We start from the raw sequence: 16,328 nt of genomic DNA, 5'->3' as shown, positions 1-16,328 counted from the left end.
ACGTTACATGGTAGCATCGGAAATCCTCGTCTTGTTTTCGTCCTGTTTGTCCTCTTTCTAGATCCTCAAGCTGGATCCCGCCTCTCTTGCCGACCGACTCTCCTCTCTGTCCCTGGAGCCTGCCCCTGCCATGAGCAACCCCCGCCCACTTCCGGAAGCCTTCCTCAAGACCTTCCGTGCCCCAGTGTTTACTGGGAAGAGCCGCTCCTCCTCGGTGGAGGACTGGCTGCAGCAACTCGAGGACTACCTCGATGCTGCCCAAGTCGCCCCCACCCACCACATCGTCGCCGCCAAGCTCTGCTTAAAGGACCAGGCGTACCGTTGGTACCGCCGCCAAGGGTTCGACGAGCAGAGCGAAGGTGTGTTTGACGACTTCAAGGACCGCCTCCGTCGCCGCTTCGGCAGCCCCAATGCTGAACTCATTGCCCGTGACAAGCTATACTCTCTCGTGCAGCGTGGTTCTGTGACCCGCTACATCGAGGAGTTTGAAGACCTCTCCTCCCAGATTGAGGAGCTGGGCTCTGCTGATGCGATGTACCTCTTCCAGAAGGGCCTCAAGCCCAAGATCAGAGAGTACATCGCCAGCAACCCTGATGCCCGCAAGTCCCTGGACGTGATGATGGACGTTGCCGAGAACCTCGACAACGTCCAGTACCATGGCCGCCAGTTCTACCCGCAGCTGGCAGGCGGCCATCGGTCTCATCACGTCCCAGCCCGTCCGCCTCGCCCGGCCCCGCCCGCAAGACCCATGCCTGAGCCCATGGACGTTGACGTCAACGCCATGGAGGCTCGTGGCCCTCCCCGCTCCCGGTTCCAGCAAGCTGCCACTGTCTCCCCCAAGGACAGACAGAAGCAGGAGGACCTCCGCCATGGTTCCTGCTTCTTCTGTCACCGACCGGGACACCAGGCCAAGGAGTGCCCCATGAAGTCGGGAAACGGCCGACCCTACTAGGTGGCTCTGGAGCCCTAGTAGGAGACCAACGCCGTGGATTGCTCAATGCAGTCCACGCGTCTCCAGAGGAAGTTCACCTCGCCCCCTCCCCCGAAGGAGAAACAAACCAAGTGTTGTGCGTCGTGCGAGAGGTGCATGGTGGCGCAAGCCGCCTGCCTCTCCACGAACGTGAAGAGAAAACCAAAATTGAAAACCAAAACAAAAAAGAAAATCAAGAACCCTTGAGGGACAGGACCGCCTGTGCCCTCACCCCTGTCAAGTCGTGTGTGTCGGATGCTTCCGACATGTGTCCGCAAGCCGTGGACGTCGTGTGCAATGGCGTGCTGACGCCGCAGGCCCCCGCAATGGCCGAACCCTATCCAAAATGTCCGAGTGGCCGTGATGAAGCCAACCAAGACCAAGTGTCGCCCGTTCCCCCAAGTCAAGTCATGGTGCAGGAGGCTGTGCAGGAGGACCATGAAGAGTCCCTGCTGTACCTCCCTGCCACCGTCCAAGGTCACACCGTCCGAATGATGGTGGACTCTGGAGCAAGCTGCAACTTTGTCAGCAGACGCTTGCTCCAGGAGCTCAACATACATGCAACCAAGAAGAAGTCGCCGATGAGTGTGGCGCTTGCAGACGATCGTGTGCAGCAGTGCACACACCAAGTGGTCCTGCGAGTGGCCCTCCATCCCAAGTACCATCCTGTCCTGTTGTTCCAAGTGATCGACACCAAGTTCGATGCCATCCTCGGCATGAGCTGGCTTGCTCGTGCCGAGCCGACTCCAGTCGTCGACTGGAAAGGCCGCACTGTCCGTGTTGGCCCTGACATTGTCCTGCAGGGCATGGCCTCACCCAACATGCCACCTCTCCTCTCAGCCATGCAATTCAAGAGGCTGATCAAGAAGGACACGTCGTTCCTCTGTGTCGTGCGTGAGGTCGACGACACCGACCAAGCCGGTCCCGGTCCCCCGCCTGTGGTGACCAAGCTGCTCGACGAGTACAAGGACGTATTCCCCGACCAGTTGCCACAATGCCTGCCACCCCAACGCACCGTCGATCATCGCATCGACATCGAACCAGGCTCGTCGCCTCCGTCAAGACCGACGTACCAACTGTCGCTGACGGAGATGGACGAACTCAAGCGCCAGTTGGATGACCTCCTCGCCCATGGGTTCATCCGCCCGAGCCAGTCACCGTATGGTGCACCAGTGCTCTTTGTCAAGAAGAAAGAAGGTGATCTCAGGATGTGCGTCGACTATCGCGCACTAAACAAACAGACCATCAAGAACACCTACCCGTTGCCCAGGATCGACGAGTTGATGGATCGTCTGAGTGGAGCAAAGGTCTTTAGCAAGATAGACCTCCGCTCAGGCTACCATCAGATCCGCATCCACGAGGATGATGTCCACAAGACCGCCTTCAGGACTCGCTACGGACTGTACGAGTTCCTAGTGCTGCCGTTCGGATTGACGAACGCACCTGCCACGTTCATGCAGCTGATGAACGATGTGTTCCGCCAAGAGCTCGACAACTCTGTCATCGTGTACCTGGATGATATCCTTGTGTACAGCAAGGATGAAGCGACCCATGAAGGTCATGTCGCCCGCGTGCTGGCCAAGCTACGCGAGCACAAGTTGTATGCCAAACTGTCCAAGTGTGAGTTCTTCAAGAATCAAGTCCCGTTCCTGGGACACGTTGTCTCAGGAAGAGGAATCGAAGTCGACCCCGCCAAGGTCAAGTCTGTGGTCGAGTGGCCGCCGCTCGCATGCGTCTCTGACGTGCAGTCGTTTCTCGGTCTCGTCAACTACTACCGCCGATTCATCCCCGATCTGGCGCGCACTGCCGGTCCACTCACAGACCTACTCCGCAAAGAGTGCCCCTTCGTGTGGGACCACCCACAACGCCAAGCGTTCGAGACCCTCAAGCACGCCTTGACGAACGCTCCTGTCCTCGCTGTGTTCGACCCGAACACGGATGTCTCCGTGCACACCGACGCCTCCGACTTTGCGGTGGGAGCTGTTTTGATGCAGGAGGGAAGGCCCGTTGCCTTCGAGTCGCGCAAACTGTCCCAACACGAGATCAACTATCCCGTGCACGAGAAGGAGCAGCTTGCGATCATCTACGCGCTGCAGAAGTTCCGAGTGTACCTCCACGGTACCGCCAAGCCCTTCAAGATTGTGACGGACCACCAGTCACTGCGTTACCTCGACACCAAGAAGAACCTGAGCCGACGCCAAGCGCGATGGATGGAGTTCCTCGCCGAGTACAACTACGAGGTTGTATACCAGAAAGGCAAACTCAATGTGGTGCCTGACGCACTGTCCCGACGCCCCGACTACCAATTGGCGTCACTGTACGAGTCGACTGTCAGTGTCGACAACACGATGCTGGATGTTGTCCGAGACAACATCGCCAACGACAAACAGTTCGGAGAACTGTTCCGAAAGGTGTCTAAGCTCCCCAAGGACGACGAATCATCCGAGTACACAGTGCGTGATGGCCTGCTCCTCCTGAAGAAGGACAGCCGTGTCTGTGTGCCGGACATTCCGTCGTTGAAGACCAAGTTGCTCCAAGAGGTCCACGACTCGCCCCTCGCTGGACACTTTGGAGTCGAGAAGACATACGACCGACTGGCCAAAGTCGCATACTGGCCTGGAATGAAGCGCACCGTCGAGAAGTACATCGAGTCCTGCCATACCTGCAAGATGGTCAAGTCACGCACGACCCGAGAGCAAGGATTGCTGCAACCCCTGCCTGTTCCCGACCGCCCCTGGACCAGCATGTCCATGGATCTCATCACGCATCTACCGACGACCAAGTTGGACCACGATGCAATCGCTGTCTTTGTCGACAGGTTCAGCAAGATGGCACACTTTGTGCCGTGCCAGACGACATGCTCCGCGCCTGACCTTGCACTGCTGTTCTTCAAGCATGTGTTCAAGCACCACGGCCTCCCAAAGTCCATCGTCAGTGATCGAGACCCCCGATTCACCTCCTTGTTTTGGACAAGTCTGTTCGACCATCTCGGCACCAAGCTGAACATGTCAACCTCGCACCACCAACAAACGGATGGACAGTCCGAGCGGACGATCCGCACCCTCGAGCAATACCTGAGGACATACGCCTCGACCAGCCAAGACGACTGGGACATACAGCTGAGTCATGCAGAGTTTGCATACAACACCGCCAAGTCGAGCACAACTGGCTTGAGCCCCTTTGAGGCGCTCTACGGATTCCAGCCTGATGTTCCCACCTCCTTGACACTGACCGAGTCCACGGCTGGATTGCCTCCCAAACCAAGTGCCTTTGTCAAAGATCATCAAGTCCGACACAAGATGATCGCCGACGCGCTCACGGATGCGCAACAAGTGATGGCGAAGTACTACGACCGCCGACACCAGGATGTCTCCTTTGAAGTTGGAGACCTTGTCTACCTGGACGCCGACAACATCAAGGTCCCCGAAGCCCAGTCAAAGAAGTTGTTGCCCAAGTACCGAGGACCGTTCAAGATAGCGGCCCGACCCAGTCCCCTCAACTACCTGTTGGACTTGCCACCTGGAAGCAAGCTCCATCCTGTCTTCCATGTGTCCAAGCTGCGTCGCCACACGACCCGCAGTCCAGCACAGTTCCCCGACGCCGACGAAGGTGTCCCGGACGACGCACCACTGGAAGACGACCTCGGACAATACTATACTCAAGAATATGAAGTCGAAAGGATCGTGAGGCACAAGAAAGTGGCTGATGGGTCACTTCGGTTTTATGTCAAGTGGGTTGGTTACCCACACTCGGGCAACACATGGCAAACACTGGAGGACTTGTCCCATGCACCCGAGGAGCTGAGTAAATACGGTAAACACCTCGAGGAGCCCCAAATAAAGAGCACACGCAGGGCTCCTCGCAGGAAGCCTTCTTAAGTGTGGGAGTGTAGGAGATGGTATCTCCGACGCTGTGCTGCGCGTACTGCGCGTACTGCGCGGCGCAGTGGGTCGTGACCTGTGCTGCGCTTTGCGTTTTCACGCACCGCAGGCAGGCCACCGCAGGGTATACCTGCGGGTTGCCCCCGTTCCCCCCGTTTGTCTGGAGTTCGGTTTTATCGTGAATAAACGTAAGTGCTCCCCGAGCTCACCCGTCCGCTAGAGTAGCCTAGCACCGCCCTGTTCTGCCCCGTCCTGTCTTGTCTTGTACCCCCTCCCTCCCCGTCTTGCCCCAACGTCCCAGTAGTGGACGTTACACTCGGCCTCTATCGCCGCCTTGCGAACCGTGGACTCGTCCAGGCCCAGCTCGCCCTCGGTCGAATGTACGAAGACGGTGAAGGCGTCAAGCAAAGTTTCAGCACAGCCATCGAATGGTACACGGCCGCCTGGAGCCAAGGAAGTGAAGATGCACGACTCCGGATCGTCTTCCTCCGTGGATGCTTCTCGTTCATCGGCCATGGAGTCGAGAAGAGCGACCAAGCCGCCTTCAATCACTGGCAGGAAGTCAGCACCCAGTCCACCAACCCAGTAATCAAGCCCATCGCCACCCATATGGTCGGGTGGATGCATTACCTCGGCCGGGGCACCCTAATGGACCAACGAAAGGGCATTCAAATTATTCGAGACAACGAAACCCGCAACCGCTTCCGACTGGGAGAAGATGTTTGCCTATGTGCCAGACAGGCCAATAGATCCGCAACAGCAGCCTCTGTACGGTTCTTTGGATTGTGTCGACTCGGATCCAGGTCTGACTGGCTCTGTCGACACCTCATGGCTGTGTGTCTGTATCAAGCTTTTGGGACTCCACGCTCGATGAATACTGCAAGGTACATCTTTGGCACACTGGCTCGAGATGGCCACTCTGACAGCCAGGTCTGGTTCTGGTCTACCAAGGGTTTCTACTCAAACATCAACCTCCACCTCCATCATCTGCAAGCCTCTGCAGCCCAAGGAAATCAGTTTGCCCAGCTGCTCCTGGGTGAATATCAGTCTTCGAATGATCGTGGTGCTGCCTTTGGTTGGTTCACTGCATCAGCTCTGCAGGGAAATCGACGTGCTCAGTACCATCTTGGTCGCATGTACCAGGGTGGGTTGGGTGTACCCCGGGATATCAACATGGCTGTCGAATGGTATCAACTGTCGGCAACTCAGAATTGTAGCCTCGCTCAGTACGAACTCGGAATCTGCTTCCTCAAAGGTCTGGGCGTCGCTCGAAACCGAAGCACTGCCAATGAACTGCTTCATGCTGCCGCCAAGCAGGGGGATACGGAGGCCATGGCTGAACTCAGAAAAATTGGTGGTATACGAGGCCACACACCAGAGCCCATTTTCTGAATGAAGTATGCAGTGAATTTCATCTCTGTGGTGCTCGTGGTTGGAGTCAATCAAATGTATTCATGACTGTGCAAACAAAACAATACATCCACCCATTCAACCACGCTCAGCCTTGACCTTGGTGCCCTTGGAGGCCTTGGGTGCGGGAGTGAAGGAGTGACGCTCTCTGGGGGAGCGTTCACCCATGACGCCAACGATGATCTTTGGGGTGGAGAGAAGCCAGTTGAGAACATTGACGCGATTGAGAGCGAGAAAGACAGGACTGGGTGCTGCGGGTCCGAGGCTCACCTTGCTGACGGCATCCGTATCGATGGCCTCGCCTCTGTCCGAGACAGACATGAGGGCACTCACGATCCTGGCGAGTTCCTCGGCCTTCTTGGCATCGGCGGCCTTCTGCTCGGGGGAGACAAAAGCAGGTTCGTCGTGATCCTCGGCATCCCAAAAGGCCTCGGGAGTGCGGGTAGTGCGCTTCATAGGGTTGCGACGAGGAGTCGATGGTCCGGGTTCGTTGTCCGAGTCCGAGTCGTAATACGCAGGCTTACGATCCACCTGCATGACCTCCAAGTACGAGCGAGTGGGGTAGCGATCATGCCACTCGCAGACATCGCGGCCATGCAAAGACTTGCAGGAACAGCGGATCTTCAAGTCGGACTTCTTGGTCATGTGGGTGCAGCGACCCACATAGTCCGCTTCGGGGAAGCGGCGGTGATGGAAGCACCCGTCAAAGCCCTCCATGCAGGACTTGGAGCACTGCAGAGTGTAACCCGACATGCCGGTGGCATAGGGGCATCGATGGTTGTAGCCTGGTTTGGTGCAGTGGACATTGCATTTGAGCCCGGTCTGGACGGCGCGGCCGGGGCAACGAGTGCCATCCTCGAGAACTTCAGCGCAACGGAGGGAGCGCAGAGGGGCAGCGGGAGAGGCGGAATGAGTAGACATGTCTGTATCTGAAGAGAAAACGAATGTATCAGTAACCGAGAGTATGTCAGCATCCCGCAGTGTGCATGGGAGAGCACGAACCTGGTGTAAATCGTAGAGAGTAGTCGCTTGTAGTGAAGTAGGTCGTAGTCGAGTAGAGACTGGTGGGGATGAGAACTTGGAGGCGGGAGACGATGGGCTATTTATCATCGGCCAGCCAGATACCCCCATGCGCCTCGGAGTATGTGGTCTCCACCCAAATCAAATCACATCAAGGAGAAAAACCCAACGTCAAGGAAAAAAAGCAAGTACCCTCTCGAGTGGTGCATTGGACGACAAGCCCGGGACACTCGAAGGAGCCGCATGCATCATGCGGACTACCCCAAAAGACATGGGATGTGTTTGTCGTCTCCAGAGAACAAGAGTTGTAGACATGCATGGTGCGCCGCATCTGCTCGATTGGTGCGGCGGACGACAAGCCCGGGACACTCGAAGGAACCGTATGCATCATGCGGGCTGCCCCAAACGGCATGGGATATGCTTGTCGTCGCCAGAGAACAAGATCCGCAGAAAATCATACTGCGCCGCATCTGCTCGATTGGTGCGATAGGCGACAAGCCCGGGACACTCGAAGGAGCCGCATGCATCAAGCTGACCACCCCCAAACGGATCCGATGAAGTTGATTGGCATTCAGGATGTCAAGGCCTATCTTTTTTCGCACCATATGATCCTATATGGGACGCCATCAAGGAGAATGCCTTGCTATCGATTTTGAAACAAACCCCAGCCAATCGACATGTCCCATGTGCACGCAGGCAGCGGATGCATCCCCCCGATGATAAAAGGGGATCCGTTCCCTCCGTCTCCGACGCAACCACACCTCACCTCACTCGTTCTATCTAGTGGTTTCCTACGACTTACACACTACTCTTACTACATCCACTACAATCTACATTCACTATGAAGCGCTCTCTCTCCTCTACCGCTCTCGCCTCCATGGTCGACCCTCCCGAGATTTCCGGCAAGCGTCTCTGTCTCCTCCAAGACCACCAAGTCTCGCCTCTGGTCCAAGCCTCCATTGTGGTGTCCAACGATTCCTTCCTCTGGCGTCTGGATGTCTCTACCCTGCTCCGACTCAAGCAGACCTGCAAGACGATCGACTCATTCATTCGAGGCTCCAAGTTGGTCCAATTCCGACTTTGGCTCGACATGAATGGGATGGATATCTACCATAGCCACGGAGACTACCTCGCCAATCGATATGGTGAGTTTGACGTACAGAAAGCGATTCTGGACCAAGACGCCAAGCGCCTCTTCCGGAGCTACCCTTCCCCGTCCCCGAGCTTCTACGACGACCGCTGGCTCTTGAAGATTATGGACGCACCCGAGGACACCACGATGTACACCAAGGCCGAGCGAGCAACTGCCTCTGCCGTCTTTGCCCGCATTTTGATGAACCGCTGCATTGGATCGGAGGGTAAATATCGAATTACCCGCAACAAATTGAAGACTTATTACGATGCCGTCGAAAATGCCGCCAAACTCGGGGACACTGTCGCGGTGTATATGCTGGGTATCGGATATCTGAGTCGATACGGCCTCTCGGTTATATACTCGGACAATGTTGTCGAGGAGAAGGCGATTCCCAGACTCGAGAATGCGAGTGCCGCCGGGTATCCGTTTGCCACCGCCCTTCTCGCTACGATCTACCGACGCAAGTGGCTCTACCACCGAGGCAATCGAAAGGAAATGAAGTTCTGGAGGCTCCTATTTAACGCCCAGTGGACACAGAGTGCTGAACACTGGGCGTCCGTCCGCAGGTTCTACAGAAGGGAGGTCGTCACTCACACATCCGTTGTAGGAGATGGTATCTCCGACGCTGTGCTGCGCGTACTGCGCGTACTGCGCGGCGCAGTGGGTCGTGACCTGTGCTGCGCTTTGCGTTTTCACGCACCGCAGGCAGGCCACCGCAGGGTATACCTGCGGGTTGCCCCCGTTCCCCCCGTTTGTCTGGAGTTCGGTTTTATCGTGAATAAACGTAAGTGCTCCCCGAGCTCACCCGTCCGCTAGAGTAGCCTAGCACCGCCCTGTTCTGCCCCGTCCTGTCTTGTCTTGTACCCCCTCCCTCCCCGTCTTGCCCCAACGTCCCAGTAGTGGACGTTACATGGTAGCATCGGAAATCCTCGTCTTGTTTTCGTCCTGTTTGTCCTCTTTCTAGATCCTCAAGCTGGATCCCGCCTCTCTTGCCGACCGACTCTCCTCTCTGTCCCTGGAGCCTGCCCCTGCCATGAGCAACCCCCGCCCACTTCCGGAAGCCTTCCTCAAGACCTTCCGTGCCCCAGTGTTTACTGGGAAGAGCCGCTCCTCCTCGGTGGAGGACTGGCTGCAGCAACTCGAGGACTACCTCGATGCTGCCCAAGTCGCCCCCACCCACCACATCGTCGCCGCCAAGCTCTGCTTAAAGGACCAGGCGTACCGTTGGTACCGCCGCCAAGGGTTCGACGAGCAGAGCGAAGGTGTGTTTGACGACTTCAAGGACCGCCTCCGTCGCCGCTTCGGCAGCCCCAATGCTGAACTCATTGCCCGTGACAAGCTATACTCTCTCGTGCAGCGTGGTTCTGTGACCCGCTACATCGAGGAGTTTGAAGACCTCTCCTCCCAGATTGAGGAGCTGGGCTCTGCTGATGCGATGTACCTCTTCCAGAAGGGCCTCAAGCCCAAGATCAGAGAGTACATCGCCAGCAACCCTGATGCCCGCAAGTCCCTGGACGTGATGATGGACGTTGCCGAGAACCTCGACAACGTCCAGTACCATGGCCGCCAGTTCTACCCGCAGCTGGCAGGCGGCCATCGGTCTCATCACGTCCCAGCCCGTCCGCCTCGCCCGGCCCCGCCCGCAAGACCCATGCCTGAGCCCATGGACGTTGACGTCAACGCCATGGAGGCTCGTGGCCCTCCCCGCTCCCGGTTCCAGCAAGCTGCCACTGTCTCCCCCAAGGACAGACAGAAGCAGGAGGACCTCCGCCATGGTTCCTGCTTCTTCTGTCACCGACCGGGACACCAGGCCAAGGAGTGCCCCATGAAGTCGGGAAACGGCCGACCCTACTAGGTGGCTCTGGAGCCCTAGTAGGAGACCAACGCCGTGGATTGCTCAATGCAGTCCACGCGTCTCCAGAGGAAGTTCACCTCGCCCCCTCCCCCGAAGGAGAAACAAACCAAGTGTTGTGCGTCGTGCGAGAGGTGCATGGTGGCGCAAGCCGCCTGCCTCTCCACGAACGTGAAGAGAAAACCAAAATTGAAAACCAAAACAAAAAAGAAAATCAAGAACCCTTGAGGGACAGGACCGCCTGTGCCCTCACCCCTGTCAAGTCGTGTGTGTCGGATGCTTCCGACATGTGTCCGCAAGCCGTGGACGTCGTGTGCAATGGCGTGCTGACGCCGCAGGCCCCCGCAATGGCCGAACCCTATCCAAAATGTCCGAGTGGCCGTGATGAAGCCAACCAAGACCAAGTGTCGCCCGTTCCCCCAAGTCAAGTCATGGTGCAGGAGGCTGTGCAGGAGGACCATGAAGAGTCCCTGCTGTACCTCCCTGCCACCGTCCAAGGTCACACCGTCCGAATGATGGTGGACTCTGGAGCAAGCTGCAACTTTGTCAGCAGACGCTTGCTCCAGGAGCTCAACATACATGCAACCAAGAAGAAGTCGCCGATGAGTGTGGCGCTTGCAGACGATCGTGTGCAGCAGTGCACACACCAAGTGGTCCTGCGAGTGGCCCTCCATCCCAAGTACCATCCTGTCCTGTTGTTCCAAGTGATCGACACCAAGTTCGATGCCATCCTCGGCATGAGCTGGCTTGCTCGTGCCGAGCCGACTCCAGTCGTCGACTGGAAAGGCCGCACTGTCCGTGTTGGCCCTGACATTGTCCTGCAGGGCATGGCCTCACCCAACATGCCACCTCTCCTCTCAGCCATGCAATTCAAGAGGCTGATCAAGAAGGACACGTCGTTCCTCTGTGTCGTGCGTGAGGTCGACGACACCGACCAAGCCGGTCCCGGTCCCCCGCCTGTGGTGACCAAGCTGCTCGACGAGTACAAGGACGTATTCCCCGACCAGTTGCCACAATGCCTGCCACCCCAACGCACCGTCGATCATCGCATCGACATCGAACCAGGCTCGTCGCCTCCGTCAAGACCGACGTACCAACTGTCGCTGACGGAGATGGACGAACTCAAGCGCCAGTTGGATGACCTCCTCGCCCATGGGTTCATCCGCCCGAGCCAGTCACCGTATGGTGCACCAGTGCTCTTTGTCAAGAAGAAAGAAGGTGATCTCAGGATGTGCGTCGACTATCGCGCACTAAACAAACAGACCATCAAGAACACCTACCCGTTGCCCAGGATCGACGAGTTGATGGATCGTCTGAGTGGAGCAAAGGTCTTTAGCAAGATAGACCTCCGCTCAGGCTACCATCAGATCCGCATCCACGAGGATGATGTCCACAAGACCGCCTTCAGGACTCGCTACGGACTGTACGAGTTCCTAGTGCTGCCGTTCGGATTGACGAACGCACCTGCCACGTTCATGCAGCTGATGAACGATGTGTTCCGCCAAGAGCTCGACAACTCTGTCATCGTGTACCTGGATGATATCCTTGTGTACAGCAAGGATGAAGCGACCCATGAAGGTCATGTCGCCCGCGTGCTGGCCAAGCTACGCGAGCACAAGTTGTATGCCAAACTGTCCAAGTGTGAGTTCTTCAAGAATCAAGTCCCGTTCCTGGGACACGTTGTCTCAGGAAGAGGAATCGAAGTCGACCCCGCCAAGGTCAAGTCTGTGGTCGAGTGGCCGCCGCTCGCATGCGTCTCTGACGTGCAGTCGTTTCTCGGTCTCGTCAACTACTACCGCCGATTCATCCCCGATCTGGCGCGCACTGCCGGTCCACTCACAGACCTACTCCGCAAAGAGTGCCCCTTCGTGTGGGACCACCCACAACGCCAAGCGTTCGAGACCCTCAAGCACGCCTTGACGAACGCTCCTGTCCTCGCTGTGTTCGACCCGAACACGGATGTCTCCGTGCACACCGACGCCTCCGACTTTGCGGTGGGAGCTGTTTTGATGCAGGAGGGAAGGCCCGTTGCCTTCGAGTCGCGCAAACTGTCCCAACACGAGATCAACTATCCCGTGCACGAGAAGGAGCAGCTTGCGATCATCTACGCGCTGCAGAAGTTCCGAGTGTACCTCCACGGTACCGCCAAGCCCTTCAAGATTGTGACGGACCACCAGTCACTGCGTTACCTCGACACCAAGAAGAACCTGAGCCGACGCCAAGCGCGATGGATGGAGTTCCTCGCCGAGTACAACTACGAGGTTGTATACCAGAAAGGCAAACTCAATGTGGTGCCTGACGCACTGTCCCGACGCCCCGACTACCAATTGGCGTCACTGTACGAGTCGACTGTCAGTGTCGACAACACGATGCTGGATGTTGTCCGAGACAACATCGCCAACGACAAACAGTTCGGAGAACTGTTCCGAAAGGTGTCTAAGCTCCCCAAGGACGACGAATCATCCGAGTACACAGTGCGTGATGGCCTGCTCCTCCTGAAGAAGGACAGCCGTGTCTGTGTGCCGGACATTCCGTCGTTGAAGACCAAGTTGCTCCAAGAGGTCCACGACTCGCCCCTCGCTGGACACTTTGGAGTCGAGAAGACATACGACCGACTGGCCAAAGTCGCATACTGGCCTGGAATGAAGCGCACCGTCGAGAAGTACATCGAGTCCTGCCATACCTGCAAGATGGTCAAGTCACGCACGACCCGAGAGCAAGGATTGCTGCAACCCCTGCCTGTTCCCGACCGCCCCTGGACCAGCATGTCCATGGATCTCATCACGCATCTACCGACGACCAAGTTGGACCACGATGCAATCGCTGTCTTTGTCGACAGGTTCAGCAAGATGGCACACTTTGTGCCGTGCCAGACGACATGCTCCGCGCCTGACCTTGCACTGCTGTTCTTCAAGCATGTGTTCAAGCACCACGGCCTCCCAAAGTCCATCGTCAGTGATCGAGACCCCCGATTCACCTCCTTGTTTTGGACAAGTCTGTTCGACCATCTCGGCACCAAGCTGAACATGTCAACCTCGCACCACCAACAAACGGATGGACAGTCCGAGCGGACGATCCGCACCCTCGAGCAATACCTGAGGACATACGCCTCGACCAGCCAAGACGACTGGGACATACAGCTGAGTCATGCAGAGTTTGCATACAACACCGCCAAGTCGAGCACAACTGGCTTGAGCCCCTTTGAGGCGCTCTACGGATTCCAGCCTGATGTTCCCACCTCCTTGACACTGACCGAGTCCACGGCTGGATTGCCTCCCAAACCAAGTGCCTTTGTCAAAGATCATCAAGTCCGACACAAGATGATCGCCGACGCGCTCACGGATGCGCAACAAGTGATGGCGAAGTACTACGACCGCCGACACCAGGATGTGTTAGGGATAGCTCCTGCTTGTTCTCCACTTTGACTGCACACTTGGCTATTCTTTTGCCTTTCTGTTTGTTTGTGTGTAGCCTTGCAGTTCCCCTCCGATTTTCCGCCTTTTGCCTGTCTTTTCCGCTCCTTCCGCACTTCCGTTTTCCCGCGCTGCTCCGCTTCCTTTGTCTTCTTCGCACGCGCCGGTTTGTTTGTGCACGCGCCTTGCTGCGATTGGTTGCAATTCGGCTGCCGGTCATGTGTCCCCCCACCGGTGACTCATGACCTGCCTGACCGCCCCGATCTCTTGTTCATCTCGCATGCATTTGCCCCAACCTTATACTTGACCAATCCGCTTCTTGGACGTTGAGTCACATTGCTTCGCCTTTGCACGTTTCTCCTGCCAGGTGCTTCGCTTTTGCTTGCGCCTCTCTCGCTTTGGTTCTCTGCCTGTCTCGGTGGTCCTTCTCGGCCCTCGTTCGTGCATCGCCCCCTTCGCCCTGCTCGATCGCCCACTTTTCCCTCCCTTGGCCGCCCTTCGCTGCCAAGTCCGGACTTGTCTATAAATAGCCTGACCCCCGCGATGTGTAGTCGAACCTTAGCGTTCAAAATAGGACTAAATAAAGTGCCTTCTACTTTATTCTCTGAGTGTTCCTCACGTCTCATTTCGAGACAAGTCTTATCTTGAACGGATCTTTGCTTCCCTCGCTCCCTCTCCGAGTCCACTTCGGACTCTACCCTTGCTTTCCCTGAGCTCACTTCGAGCTCACTTCTTCTTTTGCCGTTGAGTCCCCTTTGGACTCTAACATCATTTTGAACGCTCCCTCTTGGCTTCCCGGCCTTTCTTCTTCTTTCGCCTCTCTTTCCCTCGTCGATCCGATGGCTGAGCCTGCTGCACCCCCGGCAGATCTCAATGCGTACCTGGCGCGCATGGAGGAGCGTATGAACGCCCTCATGACCCAGAACGCTGCTCTCCATCGTCAGATCCAAGATCTGCAAGCTCCCGCCGCCGCTCCCCGCCAGGTCTACCAGGTGAACAAGCCCAAGGAGTTCCTAGGTTCCCGCGACGAGACGACGGCCTTCCTCGCCCAGTGCCACCTCGTCTTCCTCGCCGATCCTGCCTTCTTTGCGCCCGAGCGCCAGAAGGTCCTTTATGCCACCTCCTTCCTCCGCGGCGAAGCTTTCAAATGGTACGAGGCCGCCTTTTATATGGCCAACCGCTTCCCGGCTTCCTTCGCGGATTTTGAAGTTGCCCTCAAGTCGACCTTCGGTGAGGACACGGCCTCCTCGCAAGATAAGGCCTTGAACGACCTCAAACGCTTGGTCCAGCTCAAGTCCTGCCAAGCCTTCGCCACCCGCTTCGTCCAGCTCGCCGCCCGCGTCCAGACTGACGAACCCACCAAGATGCACTTCTTCAAGGAGGGTTTGAAGTCTGAGGTCAAGTTCCACCTCATCGGTCTCCGCCCCGCTCCCGCTTCCTTGCCCGAGTTGATCAAGGCAGCGGTCGAGTACGACGATGCCCTCCATCGTCTCAAGGTCTCCTCCCGTTCCCAACCTCCTCCTCCTTCTTCTCGCTCTGCTCCCCATCACCACCATTCTCCCGCGCATGTTTCTTCTTCCTCCTCTTCTGCACCCACTCCCATGGACCTTGACTCTGTCTCGGTCCGCCCTGCTAAGCTCTCCGACGTCGAGAAAAAGCGACGTCGTGAGCAGGGTCTCTGCTTGTACTGCGGGGAAAAGTCTTGTCCCGGCAGTCGCGATGTTCAGCAGTGCCCGGTTCTGGTCAAACGGAACTCGGGAAATGCTCACAGCCGAGCAGCACCTCGCAAGTAAGCGAGGTGGTCTGTTCGGCGATACGAACATCTTCCCCCTCTGACTCGTCACTATCGGACGATAAGCTTCTTCTTCCGGCCACTCTTATCGTCATGAGTCTTTCTGGCCCGGTCTCCATCTCCCTTTCTGTTTTTATTGATGATGGATGTTCCGCTCTTGCCCTCATTGATCCTGCCTTTGCCGATCTCCATAAACTCTCTCTTATCCCTCTTTCTACTCCTTACTCCGTTTCCCTTGCTGATGGTTCTTCGGCCGGTTTCATTCGTTTCCAAACCGCGCCTTTGACTCTGACCATTGGTTCCCACACCGAGTCGATTTCTTTTCTTGTGACTCGACTCTCCACCACTCCCATCACTCTTGGTCTTCCCTGGATGCGCTTGCATAATCCAGTTGTTAATTGGAAGTCCCTCTCCCTTTCATTCTCCGATCCCTCTTGCCTTGCTGATGGACACATCCTCGCGGATGTCTCTGCTTCTTCCTTGGACACTCCGTCCGCTTCCGGCTCCTCGCCTCCCCCTTCGGGCACTTCGCCTTTGACTCCTCCTCCCTCCGGTCCTTCCCTTACACCGTTTCCCTCCTTTGGCACTTCGCCTTCCCTTTCTTCCCGCCTTGACTCTGCTTCGCTTTCTGAAGAGCCAACGGCTTATCTTCACCCGACATTGAGCTCGTTAATGCGGCGAGTCTTCTCCGTCTTGCACGGGAAGACAAGCTCGACATTTTCGCTGCCCAAATGGATATCCGTCCTCCTTCGCCCGGAGACGTATCCTACGGTGTCGATAAGGTCCGTGCTCACGACGAAGGTGTATGCCGAGTCTGCACCCCTGTTGACTCTCGAGGCGTCCCACTCAATACAA

The 16,328-nt window shown here is 56.9% G+C and overlaps 2 protein-coding genes across 2 annotated transcripts; one reads left to right on the top strand and one right to left on the bottom strand.

Annotated features, from left to right (window-relative positions):
- The first annotated feature begins 5,315 nt into the window (after positions 1–5,315).
- On the top strand, positions 5,316–6,348 carry BJ171DRAFT_548948 (uncharacterized protein). Its single transcript, XM_053113030.1, has one exon. The coding sequence runs from the start codon at positions 5,461–5,463 to the stop codon at positions 6,241–6,243; it is 783 nt and encodes a 260-aa protein (XP_052961468.1). The 5' UTR covers positions 5,316–5,460; the 3' UTR covers positions 6,244–6,348.
- Positions 6,292–7,341, bottom strand: BJ171DRAFT_135943 (uncharacterized protein). Its single transcript, XM_053105667.1, has 3 exons — positions 7,264–7,341; positions 6,532–7,190; positions 6,292–6,444 (listed from the first exon to the last, which is right to left on the bottom strand). Exons 2-3 carry the CDS (start codon positions 7,180–7,182, stop codon positions 6,340–6,342), a joined length of 756 nt encoding a protein of 251 aa, XP_052961467.1. The 5' UTR covers positions 7,183–7,190; positions 7,264–7,341; the 3' UTR covers positions 6,292–6,339.
- Between the last annotated feature and the right edge of the window lie 8,987 nt (positions 7,342–16,328).

Source organism: Polychytrium aggregatum, assembly GCF_025602895.1.
Source record: "Polychytrium aggregatum strain JEL109 chromosome Unknown BJ171scaffold_224, whole genome shotgun sequence".
NCBI lineage: Eukaryota > Fungi > Chytridiomycota > Chytridiomycetes > Polychytriales > Polychytrium > Polychytrium aggregatum.
This window is presented reverse-complemented; position numbering and strand designations above follow the sequence as displayed.